Source organism: Vespa mandarinia, chromosome 15 (genome assembly GCF_050613455.1).
Source record: "Vespa mandarinia isolate Hongniang chromosome 15, ASM5061345v1, whole genome shotgun sequence".
In the NCBI taxonomy this organism is placed as follows: Eukaryota; Metazoa; Arthropoda; class Insecta; order Hymenoptera; family Vespidae; genus Vespa; species Vespa mandarinia.
The window spans coordinates 4935001-4949334 of NC_140824.1; the positions used below are offsets into that span (position 1 = coordinate 4935001).

Consider the following 14334-nt stretch of genomic DNA (forward strand, 5'->3'; position numbering starts at 1 on the left):
AATAAGGGCTTCCGAAAAACTTTTGTTGGTTTGTTAAAAATATACTTTGGAGATATCCAAGTAAATAATATCTGGAGTCATCTGAGATGATAAATTAAATTCTTGTATTATTCGTGCACTTATAAAAATATCACCTTGAGTCAACGTAATCTTTTCGTTGTCTTCGAGAGATTCTCTACATATTGATGAAATACATTCTATTTCTAATCGTAAGTGAAATATGTGAACGACAAGTCACAATTCATTGAGTATTTCTATCTTCTTCTTGGATATTTCGTCCAGTGTTTATTTCAATACACTCAACACCATTTTTCCGTTGATACAGAAGCCAAATGTGATCGTGGCTTTGGCGAAGGCCACCGCAAGGCATTCTGGCAAGATTCCGCTCTGGAAGGCGTCCTTGGCGGTGGTGGCGGTTGCTGTGAAAGATCAAGTTGCATTTCCTGTATTCTATGGTTTGTCTCTTGATTTCCTTCCATCGTTGAACTCTTTTCCACGGAAGGTAGCTCACCGCGGTGGTTCCTCTTGGACGATTTACGAGAGCTTTCGTGAAGAGTCGCTGCCGCAGGCGGTGCACTTTCGACGGATTGAAGACTCGCCGCGCGATGAAGAGAAAGCCTGAGCGGTTTTTTAGGTGGTGCCGGTCGAATTTTAGTTTCTTGCGAACTGTACGTGCTCAGAATTTCTGAATTTTCGGAAACACGTGATTGAGAGTCCTAAGAAGATCGTAAAAATCATGCTACTATATAGTCCCGTTAAAAGATAACTATTATATGTTTTTTTTATCGTTTAACAAAAGAATACAAAAGAAAAAGAAAAAAGAAAAAAAAACAATAATGAAAAGTGATAATATTACCTGACGATAATAAGTAGGTTCGGAATCAAACTCCAAAGTCTGCAACTGTTGACTTTTCCGACTTTCCATTCCCGACTCAATCGTAGCCAATCTTCTACGCTGTAATTGAGATTGTGTCTGTTTGCAATCAAGACTAGCTGTTGATCTGGCTAATGGAAAAGCTTGATGTTTCTGCCGATTCCTCGGCTTCTGATGACTATAAGACACCCCGTCGGAAAAGAAATCATTCTCCTTGGGACTCCTCGATGTGGTAAAGTGCCTACCATGATCGTTTTGTCTGCTTCTCATAGTTGGCAAACTTTGTCTTAATTCCGTTGGATTTCTAATCTTAGGACTGGATAAATTAGCGACTAGCGCCGTTACTTGAGGACCTTTTTGAAAAACCTACAAATAATCGAACAAAACCGAGAGATTATTTTCTTTCTATAATTTTTCATAATGCTTGGACGGAGTAATTTAAGATACCTGAACATGTTCTTGACCGGTCAATGACAAATCTGTCGCACGAAGTTCGGCTCTGGTCGGTGCTAGTAAATCCCTAACTTGTTCCTCGAGATATCCGATTCTATGCGTCAGTCTTAAGTTATCGGATCTAAGTGTCCGCAGTGCAGCGAGTGACTCGCCTTTTCGTAATACTACGATCTGTGCCGCGTCCGGTGCGACAGCTAAGAGTCTCGTCAGATCGTTTTTGTTAGCTCCAACAACGAGTTTCCCGTTCACCTCGAGTATCCTACGGTAAAGTCGTTGGATAGTGTTAAATCTAATGTTAAAATATCAATATTAAATGTTATCAGTTTGTCTAATTGTTCAAGAAAAATGATTCTTGCGAATGTGTTTGTTTACATTGTATTATATGCATGTACATATACATTAGGTATCATGGTTCTTTTCAACATTTTTTCGCTCGATATATCAAGTACATTTAGCTCGACGAAAGAATTTCTTTTACGATGTTGGTTCAACAACACATTTCCTCGGCGAGTGAACACGACGAGTAGGATGAAAAAGTCAAGAGAATCAGAGAAGTAAACTGACATAGGAGGAGTAGGAGGAGGTGAGTAGAGTCAGACAGAAAGAGAAAGAAAGGAAGAAGAAACGTACAAAAGAGGGAGAGAGAGAGAGAGAGAGAGAGAGGTGAAAAGGGACAGGGTCGTGTAAAAGACGGAGGTGCAATTAGCGGGGGCACCAGGCGAACTTCCGGTGATTTCGCCGTATTTTACGACGAGTCGTTGGGAACCTAGTACCAAGATCGCGCTATTGTTTAACCACGATATCCATAAAACGGGCACCCGTAGTAACGCGCGTTGCAGCTATATGGCTATGCTCCTCTTTAAGCGGTCACCGTGATTCAAATGTTCCACAATATGAGTCACGTTAGCCTATTACCAACTTGTACACATTAGGTAGACTCGAATACGTTCAATTATCATTAATTATTCTTTTATCTTATTTCATTGAAAAATTATTCAATCTAAATTATGTCAAGTATAACGATTCCAAGATAACCAAACAAATATCCAGGATATATAACCATTATATTGAATGAAAAAATTCGAAAAGTATATGCAACAATGATTTATAAAGTCATCGCACATCTCTTCTCATGGATGCAAATCCCAACCGACCGATTTCACACCTTTCTTCTTTGTATCCTTTTAACAATGCATTATTATAACGGCTACGCCGTGGACTGAGTTGATTTTTAAGGAAGCTGTTTTCGCATTTAATGCGCCGAACAATTAATATTAAAGAAAATCAAGTTTCATTAATGGATATGGCTTGCATTCCTAATTATGATAATTGAATGATGTACCATACATGTACCGTTATTTTTCAACAAATCACTGGGATATATTACCCATTCTGTGGTCACTTAATCATTATTAATTACTTGAGGATTAAATGTAATTGTATTTTTAAGGTGGTTGATTCGAATCATACCTGTCTCCCTTGCAAAGACCAGAATCTTCAACGGCCCAATCGACATAAAGGCCAGGCATCTCGTCTCTTGGTCCAGCACCGAAACGAGGACTCTTTGGATCGGCACTGACTTCGACGGCATGTACGGTGACTTGCGTTGACCCGGAAATACAGCTAAGATGATAGATTTGTAATAAGCATGACAAATAAAACTCGAAGTGGTCTAAACCTAAATCTAAATTCGTCCCCCTCCCCCTCTCTTCTTTTCTGTCGAGTTACTGAAAAGATTACGATGTAAAATAAATAAAACACAATGGAAGGGGATAACAGTTGTTGTGTTACAGGATCTTTTCTAACATTCTGTAGCTTGGTCGTTCGTAAAGTATTCATCATGCTGTCTCATCGTGTGCCGTGCAGAATGTAAAGGATGGAAATAAATTTCGCATAGATCTTCGAGAGCAATTGCATCACGAGACAAACGTACTGACAAATACCTACTAAGGTAAAGGTAGATGATACAAAGAGGCGAACCAACCTGTATATGGTATCATTTTTCCGTTTCTCCTGGGTTTCTGCCAATTCCAACGCCGTCTGAAGAGTCCTGCTCTCTTCGCGTAAAGTCAAAAGCTCGAGTTCTTCGCGACCTAGCCTGTATTCCAGTTCTGCTTGTTGTATGCGAACGTCGATGTTACTGAAATAAGAATCGTGGAGCGAGCTTCAATCTCCTCGACTTACGGAAACGAACTTTTCTTGATGGTTTTCTCGCGAGAAACACGAGACACGAGTTTCTATTTTCGTTCGTTGTACTTTGGACACGTACTTTAAAAAATAAAAAAAAAAGAAAAAGAAAAAGGAAAGAACGGAAAGAAGAAATTTATGAAAATATTAAGTGCATTTTAAGTCTTACTCGGTTATATCCAGACGTTCCAAAGCTAGTTTAAGATTCTTTATAGCCAATCTCTTGTTGTCTGCGTCACGTCTCAGCCTTTGAAGTCTTTCCTCGGTAGCTTTCCTGTCAGCCTCGGTCAAGGGTGGTGCAGCACCATTTCGCAAGGCTAGTCGGTTGCTCAAGCTATTGCACAATTGACCCTTCAGTCTATAAAAAGAGGAAGAAGAAGAAGAAGAAACGAAAAGAAAAATAACAATGGACTGGATGGAGGATGAAAGGTTCTTTGAGAAAAGAAGAGAAGGAAGGGGCCCACTTACGTCTGTATAATATTTTCCTTATCGCGAAGGGCTACACGAAGGGCGTCGAGTTCTTTATAATGATCTTTATTACGGTGACCGGCGGAAGACGTCACCCCACCAGCTAGACTACCACCCTTCTTTCTTCTCGGTGTCGTCGAAAGGGATACTTCAATACTCGCCATCTGAACAAATAAAATATAACTCCAAATTTTATCATCTATCCCGACGCTTATCAATGTTTGATAAGCAGACATTAAAATTTATTTATTAATGCATATTAAACTGTATATGATTCCATAAAAAGCTATGATTTGTAAGGAATTAACATTTTTAATGATAAGTACGTTATCACACAAGTTTTTCTACTGTAGCGTGTTTGTGCACGTATATAGCTATATATATATATATATATATATATATATATGGATTATAAATATATGGATATATATGGATATTAAAAATAAAAAATAATAATAATAATAGTAATAGTGGTAATAATAATAATCGGTGAAAGTTCAGACTATTATTTGTTCAAGTCTATAAAAAAAGAGGAAAGAAAAACGAAATTTTCCATTTCCCATTTTCCATTTTCTCTCGGAAAAAAACAACGAGAAAACGTTCTCTCTCGAACCTCTTCCGTGATAGTAAAAGAGTCTCTCGTTGATGGTAATATCATTGTTCTGATTCTCTCATGCTTTTCTCCCCACCGTACCGAGGAGTACGTTAGTTTCCGGGAAGCTTCAGAGACGGCCATTAGATATGGGAACCTGTGCACGCTTTCATGAAGGGAAAATAATACTCTCTCGATGCGTCTACTATATATAGCTACATAGATACCTATTTATCCGACTTTCGTTACTACCGTTGGATCTTCTCTGATCAAACTCGAGAAAAATTTGTCTCTTTTTTATCTCTCTCTCTCTCTCTCTCTCTCTTTCTCTCTCTCTCTCTCTCTCTTTCTCTCTCTCTCTCTCTCTCTCTCTCTCTCTCTCTCTCTCTCTCTCTCTCTCTCTCTCTCTCCTTTGTTATCGTACATGCAATATCCATTGATAAAGTTGTATAAACCAATATAGAATCTCTTTTACATCGCAAGAAATGTTGTGATATTAAAGAGAATCGTAAGATAAATTCGACGAGATTACTTGAAAAATATTTTGAGAGAACTTTCAAAGAAATATACTTTGATGGAAACTTTACTTTGTACACGAGCTACAAACTGATCGTTTATTCCTTCTCCGAATATACTGCTTTATTATTTCATTTTTATCTTCTTTCTGAAAACTTCCTTTTGATTTAAGAGAAAGAGAGAGAAAAAGATGAATTTTATATTTGGTGTATCTTACATGTTATATGGTTTCTAGGGGAAAGTTAGAATTAAAACGAAATAATTCTAGAAATATTATCTATCCAAATACATGATGAATTTAATTCTTTAAAAATGGAAGGAATAAACGTTTAAAGCAATAAAGTCGACAAAGAAAATCATTAATATTAATTAAGCGATTATCATATCAAAAGATAAGTCGAGGCAGACGAAATGTTTTCTTACAAATGCTGCTTCATGAAATTGAGGGCATTCGAATGTAAAAAAAAAACAAAAGAAAAGAAGAAAAAAACGGACAAAAGAGAAAATAAGAAAGAAAGAACTTCGAAAAGGGAGTATAGTTGACTACTGACATAGGACCCTAACACGTTCAAAGGAATAACAGCTTCACAGGAGAAAGAGAGAGAGAGAGAGAGAGAGAGAAAGGGAGGGAAATAGAGTTGGGTGTACCTCAGCATTTTTATGACTGGTACCTGTTTCGCAAAAGAACTCAGAGGTACATCGAGCCGTCCCTGAGTAGGTGGTAACCACGAGGGAAGAACAAGAAGTCTGATCTTTTTGTAAAAACAATCGAAAGACAAAATCGAGAGAAAGTTAACGAGCGAAACTTAGGAATACTTAATGAATTATATTTTATTTTTCTTTTTTTTACATTTTTAAGACAATTGAAAAAAAAATTAAAAGTTATAACTAAGAGAGTAGGAAAAAAATGAAATGTTGTTTGAAAAATCATTGGCGTCGAACATTAGAAGGCGGGGAGGGGGAAGGAGAAAAAAGATTATGCGATGGCGTATTCGACGCCATTGCGTATATAGTGATGCGGGTTCCCAAACGCGAGTCGGGCTTTCTTTGCGTCCCGCATCTGCATATAAATCACTGGTTGAACGGCCTTAAGATCTCCCGTGGGGGCTATCGCCGAACCGCCAATAAAAGCGGCCCATCGCCTTCGCCTTTACTTTTTTTCTTGCTCATTTTTTGTTCATTTCTTTTCTTTCACTTTTTCTTTTTTTTCCCTACCTCTTCCTTTATCCTCCAGGAAGAAGAAGAAAAAGAAGAAGAAGAAGAAGAAGAAGAAGAAGAAGAAGAAGAGTTACACCTCGATCACGTTTTAAACGACAGTCGACTGTAAACAAACGGACGTGCACGTGTCCGTACGGTAAGACTCTCATCATTCCCATTGTCGAGACTAACAAGGATAGAATTAGGAAATTCAACAAATTACGACAATTACTACTTGCGACCCTTGTTTAATCAAGCTTTCTCGATTCAGGGACAAAAAAGTTCTGCGAAAAAAGAGATTTAAGAAAGTTTTTTCTAACACTTTAGTTATAACCAAAATCAACATCAATTGTGACAATTTAAATTATTATATATATATATATACATACATATATATATATATATATATATATATATATATATATGTATACATATATATTTGCCTATTTTTGATCGCGTATTAAAATTATGTAAGAATTATAATAATGTGCTGTTTAGGAAAAAAAAGAGAAAAAAAAAAAGTAAAGAAACATACATATTTGCGAGATCTATGATGAAAATGTAAGAAAATTTTTTATACTCGCCGTATCTCTCTCTCTCTCTCTCTCTCTCTCTTTCTCTCTCTCTCTTTCTCTCTCTCTCTTTCTCTCTCTCTCTTTCTCTCTCTCTCTTTCTGGACAGGCCGAACGGATTTTACCACTTAAAGTACGGAATTTACGAGCAAAAAAAAACTAGATAATTCATTAAATACGTTCCACGTTCTTTGACAGTTCTTCTCGGGTAAATACGTAAGTAGCTTGCACGGTTTGCTTCCGCGTTCGATAAGTTCACTCGAAGGGCTTAATCGCAAAATCCGGCTTCGATGAACTTTATGACGAATATATTACCTTCGCCTCCAAGGTCTCCAGTTGCGCCATTCTCGGCTCCAATAGTTGTTGCTGGGCACCGGTATTGGTATGTAGAGCGGTCTGAAAGAAAGCAGTTATTGTTGACGGTAAATAATAGTCGCAACGAAGACCGGGAAATTTTATTAAAAAAAAAGCACTCTTGAAAAGTGAGTAAAGCCAAACGTAAAGCCTTTAGTAAAAAAGAAAAAAATCATTAATAACTTAACTTGAAACAACTATTGTTCACTTCTCACCACAAATATCGAGCGAAAGTAAGAATGCTCAAAGACACACTTAGACGGACTACACAACTATAGTTAAAGAATTAGGTCAACGTGCAGGACGCGCGATGACCTTTCGCACTGTCCAACAAAACCAGTAACGAACGATGATTACAACGAGCCCTGATCCTTTTGAAAAGATTCTTTTCTATTTTACATATCATATTTTTCTTCAATCTCGCAAAAGCATAATAAAATAGAAACGATTTAAAATCAATGTAATCCGCTTCGAAGGGAGCCTCTTCCTTAAAGTACATCTTCTGCTTCCAACTAAGAAGATCAACGAGTTGTGATTCTTATAAATCCTCCTGTGATTCATCTCGCCCATATAATGCGTGCGCGCGTGTGTATATGCATATATGCATGTATACATACATGCATATATATATGCATATAATATAGTATACGACACATGCAATGCCGTTTTCGTTACGAACCGTGAAATTGCATGGCAAGGCGACGTTTGCCGACAACTCCCTCTCCTTCATTGAAGTTTCTCACGGAAACAAGATAATATCTATCTTTCGTATCTTTTCGTTAAATATCGTTCGACATAGCTACGTTCGATGACAATTATAGGATCGATCTGTTAAAGCGACCTCCAAAGTCAATACGTTGTTTCATTACACATAGGAAAGACACATACTCGTGATTGCGAATGCGTTCGCGTTTCGAGAGCATTAAAGTAAAAGGAAAATATTATAACCGGCGGCTATCTTTACGCTGCTAACTCAGCTAAGTCGAGGTAAGCTTAACGATCGTTAGGTGAAATTAATTTAATTCGATTCGATTACGTGAGATTTATAATAAACGACGGACAAATGAAATTAATTTATTCGAGATTTCGTACAGACAATCTCTTATATAATAAACGAAAATATGTATAATTTATCTATCGAAATAATAAAGAGGAAACACTGACTGATTAAACCTTATAAATCACAATCGAATAAAAATATGTTCGTTAGGTTGAACGGTAGACGTTTAAATGCTCGTTTTATTTTCAAGAAAAAAATATATTTTATGTATATGCGTGTGTGCGTGTATATATATGTGCGTGCTCGCACGATTTGCGAGCGTAGGATGTGAGAATGCACGCGTGCGAATGGTGCACGTAGGACGAGCATAAAAGCACGAGGAAGAGACGAAACTTTAATTTTGAAGTGGACACAATAACGGAAGGAAGCGAAATATGATAGCTGATAATAACGTAAAAAATTCGCGATTAGTTTAAAAAATGTTAAACAAAAAGATGACAGGATGTGTGTGTACGTGCGTGACCACCAAACAAAAATCCTTTCTTTTCCTTCTTATTTTATCTTCGAACCAAGATTTTCTCTCCGTAAATGGCTTTCATGTTGCACTATTTCCTTTTATTCTCTACTCTAAAAACCGGTGCCTCCATTTTTTGGCCGGGCCTTCCTTGGCTACACTCTATAATTATGATAACTACCTAAGGTCTTTCTATTAAATCGAGGAATTTGCAGGCTCGCCAATTTTTGGTTCACGTGACTTTGAAAATTCAAAGGATCTATGGAAGTAGTATTTTTAACATTAACACGTTGAGAGTAACAAATTCTATTCGTTTAATATTTTTCGTCATTTTTTTTTTCTTTCTTTTTTTTTATAGATGAAAGACAGGAACAAACTTAACAAAATTTGAAACTTTACTATTATTAAAAACATTTAGATATAAAAAACGACACAGGAATGCATTAGATTTTACTTATAATTATCTAACGATTTTCTTGTTGAAAGTTATATTGGCTACGATCGTCGCGCATAGTTTTGGCGCATCAAACGATAATCATCACGCCTACGGTTCGAAACGATTGAAAGTATATATCGTACGCGCAACTCGGAAAATATCTTAGCAGTCTTTCGCTTTATGATAAATACAGGCGCATCGATACATATTTGCATATAATTAGAACTCACCAATGAGACCGATCGTTGCTCCAGTTTAACACCACCGCGATCGTCTTTATCGTCGCCGCAATCTGTCGTATAAAACAATACGCTTTTCTTCGAACCTCTGTAATCAAAAAGAAGAAAAAAAAAAAAGAAAAAAAAAGAAAAAAATATATAATTATTCATTATAAAAGAATAATTATTTGTTCCCATTAGTTCATTAGAACATCCTATTAACGCTTTAAAATGTTTTTCTACCTTGACGAGAGAATTTCGAATTTCGATTAAAAGTCATTGAAACATAAATCTTTTTCGAGTACGAGTTGCACGGCGTTAGAGAAGATTCACGAACGTGTAATGCATAAATTGATACGATTATCGGCTCAACAATGCGGACTTAACGCGATGAACTTTGATAAACTCTTTTATTATCTGTAAGCTCCCACGTGAAGATGTTTATCGATTCGTGGCATGTAATACGATTGATAAGCAAGAAAACGATACGAAATAAAAGATATAAGAGCAAGGAAATATAAAATTAGAAAGAAAATGATGTTAAAGACAAAGTATCGTCGAAAAACAAACAATGTCTATGCATTTAAAGATAATCACACCTGAGTGCCTTCCCATTCCTGCTGAACGGTTGACGTTCGGCGAGCGTGGCTGGACCGGTGTAAACCCGGCTCTCGCTCATGGCGAAGATCTTTGCAACATCGCACCTCGTCTTCTTAATCGGCTCACAACGAGGACATCTGTAACCGAGAACCGAATGTATTCCCTCGAGATGAGTCGAATCGAGTTTCAACCAAGGAATCTTACAATTTTTTCAACATTCATCTTTAAACATGATCCAAGAAACGATTACTTTAGATACCAATATATGCCATTAATTTTTATATATATACATATATATATATGTATATATATATGTATATATATATATATATATATATATATAAATTGATAATTTTAATTGTGATTTTAATTTAATTGTAACTTGATTCTTATTGCGAAACAAACAAAACTTTATACGTTAAAGGTACGTAATGTATTTGTAAAACTGTAACACATTTGTAATACATGCCGATGCGAAGACGTCGATGCAGGTCCTTGCATCTCTTATAAAAATTTGATCAAGCGTTATGTACATGTAGTTGATATCAGAGATTTATTATTTTCAGTTGCATAGGTTTCGGTAAATGGTAAGATAAACAAAAACAAAACAAAATAAAAAAAAGAAAGAAAAGAAAAAATAGAAAAAGAAGATTCTATTCGGAGGATTTTCGCGAAGAAGAATTATACAGAGGGACCAATGAGAGACAGAGGAGCAGGATCAAGGAGACTGAAGAAGGAGAGATAGAGAGACGCTTCGACCCCGACCCCGACCCGTGGGCCCGAGAGAAGGCCCATTATTCGAGAGCGAGAGAGAAAGAGAGAGATGGAAGCACGAGGAAGGATAGGAAAAGAGAATGATAGAGGTTAAGCAAGGCGAACGAAGAAGGCAAGAGAGCTTCCTCTCTTTTCTCATCCGGCTCTCTCCCTCTCTCTCTCTCTCTTTCTCTCTCTTTTTCTCTGATCGCCCACAGCAGCGAACGTTTGTGCGCAACACACATACGTATGAGCATCTATCGCAGAGATTTAACTTACATTAAACTCGCGCACCTCCCTTTTCCCATTGTTCCCCGTTATTATGCGAGTTAACGTTTAGTCTATACGTTGATACGTCTACAACAAAAAGTCTAATCAATTTTTCTTTTTTAGCTTTTATATTCGTGTTCTAAAAATAACCGATCAGTAAATTAATTAAAAGAGATAAGAGGAAAAGGGACGATACGATGTTTTTTGCTCGGCCTAGCGAATGGATTAGTTTAAAATTAAAGGGAACGTCTGGGAAGGGAAAATCTTTGAAATATATTCTCTAACGGCCAAGTAACATCTGCCGACAGGTGCTTAGGGCGTTACGCTTAGCTGTCCAACCCCCTAAACGAAAGATACGTGAAACTTTTCGCCCCGTTGCGCATCGCGCTTATTCTCATCGAAAGTTTTCATTTGCAAAAACCCCTTGCAATATGCCACAAATGACCGTATGGTTTGATTAGATATGATTCATATTTCGGTATTTAATTCGCTTTTAAGAATAAGTGAAGTTTAAGAATAAGAAAGTACAAAGGGAGAAGAAAGTTTTTTGTTTATTTTAATTATTTCTTTATTTTTCTTTTGTTGTTTGTAATCGTGAGATCGTTCCGGCTATTTAGATAAAGTTGATATAAGATAAGATCGGTAGTAAGATATAAAGAAGCTTTAAAAAAAATAGTAAGCTAAGATATCGATTATTTCAACGATTGTTGAATATTTTCTCGAAAAGGAGAAAGCATCGCGATAACTACAAGCAAAGGATAAATTTGTAAAATAAAGCGATTCGAAGTATGTCGAAGCGATCCGGATCCGGTTTGGCAGTTTTCGAGCTCCTCGAAACTCGGACGAGTAAAAGAATATCGATGTTCGAGCTCGGTTCGACGTAGGCGATTGTCCAACCGCTATAAATTTCAAGTAGGCGCTATCTTCGACGAGCCGACGCCACTGGTCTTCCCAGTATTTTTATTGAGCTCGTATATTTGCCGGTACGCTCAACGCAATACGGAAAAACGACAGTAACATTTCTTTTCAGATATTCTCGAAATTCGTCGTATATACGATTCTTTTTATAATATACGATCGAATATTATTACTCGAAAGGTAGAAATCATCGATGTCTCATCGTCGGGAGGGTTGAGCTATAGGATCCCATTATAAAGCGACCCTATCGCAATTTACCGTCGAGCTCGTTCTTCGCTTGAGTACGTCTCGTTCCCTCTCGGTAAGATGTCTCTCGCTCAAAAATTCTCCAACGTTCGAAGCATGCTCGAGCAATAAGTAGCGGCGTTCTATCTTAACGGTCTCAGCCCTTAATTCCTCCATTCTACGTTCCTCCTCGAATTCCCTCTCGATCCTACGAATTTCCTCGTCCCTTATCCTCCGACGTTCGGCGATCATTCGTTCGAGATCCTTGCGATATCTCAATATCGCCCTTCTCTTCGCTTCGGCCGTTAATCGAAGAGTTCTCTCGTCTTCGGCCAATCTCCTCATACTCTCCTCGGCGAATTCCTTATCGCGCAATAAAAATTGAATCTTGCAGAGCTCTGTCAAACTAATCTGTTCGTTCAAAGAATCAAGTAGTTCCAGGGTCCTCGTGGTTCTTAACTTTTTCTCCTTCCAATCCTTGATCGTTCGGTCAAGCTCGATCTCCACCAGGACGAGTTCCTCGAGGAGGACTTCCCTCTCTTGCTTTCTCATGTCCTCCTCGAGAATCGTCGATAGGAGCGACGTAAGAACCCGTTCTCGTCGTTCCTCGTGCTCGTTCGCCCGGCTCCTCGCTTCGTTCGCCCTTCGTTCGATCTCCCGCGAATATCTCTCCCCGTCCCTCTTTATCCTCTCTTCCTCCTCCCTCTCGTTCGCCCTACGAATCTCCCTGAGCTCCGCGACTATCCTCCTCTCCTCCGCCCTCTCCGCGCGCAGTTCGAGTTTCCTCTCCAACGTCCTCGACTTCTCGCGCTCCTCCAACCTCCTCTCGACCTCCTCGAGGACCTCTCTCTCCCTTAGCCCTTCCTCCCTGCGTCTCTCTCTCTCCTCCCTCTTACTCGCCTCCCTCTCCGCGAGCTCGCGGCTCGCGCTCTCTCTCGCCTCGGCGATCCTTCGGAGACGACTACGCGCCTCCTCCTCCGACTCGATCGACGCGCGCAATCTATTCGCCTCCGTCTCCAAACGACCCTTTGCCATATCCAAACTCTTCTTGGCTTCTTTTGATGCGATCTGAACCTTCAACGATTTCTTCCAATAAGCTCGCCTCAATTCGGCCTCCAAATCCGCGATCGACTCGTCCGTCGACTCGCGATTTCTCCGATTCGACCAAAACAATCCTCTTCTTCCGAAGTCCACCCGACCCTCTCTCTCCATCGTATATATTTTGTATAGTAAGTTCAAAATATAAATGTTAAATTTAATCGAATCATAGATCGATTATTTTACGATTATTTTATTATATTGCGATCATACGTTTACGATTATTTTATTTCCATTCGTCGATGTGTAGACACAAGTAACATTGCGAGGTTATTCTGAAATCGAAAATTTGTCAAACTGTAGAAAAATCTCCGCCAGAGAAGCCAATTCGAGAAATATTAATACGATCTTCGTTCGAATATTTTCTATTTCCCGCATTCTCGCTCATACGGACGCCATTATTCCCTCCTGCGCTGCGTCATTTGAATCGAACATAATTTCGCGCGCATTAACCAACCGTCGAAACGAAACGAGTAGCAAAGTGACAAAGCTCGACGAGCGATAGAAAATTGTTAAATGTCGAATTATATGACGGAACGATACAAATGAAGACGACAATGGCGATTAAAACAATGATATCACTTACTTTTCATTCAAACGAAATCCAACGAATCAAGTGCGACATTTCCACCCTTTTTCATTCTCGTCCTTATTTCAAAAAAATCTCCTTTCTTATCCGAATTTTGCACTTTGTTTGGAATGGTCAATCAATCCCAATAGTTTTTTTATCACATAAATCGAGTCATAAATTGCAGAAATCAAAATTCAACGAACGCGCACGAACGTACGAGGCGATGGTTCGAAAGCGACTAACCACCGGCTTTCCTATCGCGCCGACGCTATGCAGTCCGAGATGGCGCTATACGATAAATATTCTCCAATCAAAAGGGTGTATTTAGTAAAAACTAACATTCGTATCTTTACGAATTTTTAGCGGGAATTATAAATTGTCCTTCGCCATACCGCATTATTTTTCTCAACAGTTCGAAAATATTATAAAATATATAATATACGTATATTTCGTAACTAAACTACTGTTACGTTTAAACTACCATGATTTTCTATACGTCCGACTTCATTATCAACGTA

The 14334-nt window shown here is 38.2% G+C and overlaps 1 protein-coding gene and 1 long non-coding RNA gene across 3 annotated transcripts; one reads left to right on the top strand and one right to left on the bottom strand.

The window, feature by feature from the left end:
• Positions 1 to 77: 77 nt before the first annotated feature.
• Positions 78 to 14257, bottom strand: sprt (PDZ domain-containing protein sprite). 2 transcript variants are annotated; one of them, XM_035884440.2, is made up of 11 exons: positions 13832 to 14257; positions 9981 to 10118; positions 9394 to 9490; positions 7175 to 7255; positions 3983 to 4146; positions 3684 to 3872; positions 3312 to 3467; positions 2798 to 2950; positions 1322 to 1586; positions 857 to 1240; positions 78 to 716 (listed from the first exon to the last, which is right to left on the bottom strand). In XM_035884440.2, exons 2-11 carry the CDS (start codon positions 10058 to 10060, stop codon positions 300 to 302), a joined length of 1986 nt encoding a protein of 661 aa, XP_035740333.2. In that variant the 5' UTR covers positions 10061 to 10118; positions 13832 to 14257; the 3' UTR covers positions 78 to 299. The 2 variants fall into 2 exon arrangements, with proteins under 2 accessions (XP_035740333.2, XP_035740336.2); XM_035884443.2 differs by lacking the exon at positions 9981 to 10118 and having other exon boundaries at positions 79 to 716; positions 13832 to 14256.
• LOC118449643 (uncharacterized) lies at positions 1463 to 3004 on the top strand. The gene is made up of 2 exons (XR_014982994.1): positions 1463 to 1910; positions 2778 to 3004. It is a non-coding gene; the product is annotated as an uncharacterized LOC118449643 (long non-coding RNA).
• Positions 14258 to 14334: the final 77 nt, after the last annotated feature.

What these genes read in the sequence shown, in the direction of transcription:
- sprt (XM_035884440.2), bottom strand. Translation starts at nt 10,060, where the DNA reads ATGAGCGAGAGCCGGGTTTACACCGGTCCAGCCACGCTCGCCGAACGT. An exon ending in AGCAACGATCGGTCTCATTG is followed by an intron (nt 7,256 to 9,393) that starts GTGAGTTCTAAT and finishes GCTTTCTTTCAG; the next exon opens with ACCGCTCTACATACCAATAC. An exon ending in CCGGTCAAGAACATGTTCAG is followed by an intron (nt 1,241 to 1,321) that starts GTATCTTAAATT and finishes GATTATTTGTAG; the next exon opens with GTTTTTCAAAAAGGTCCTCA.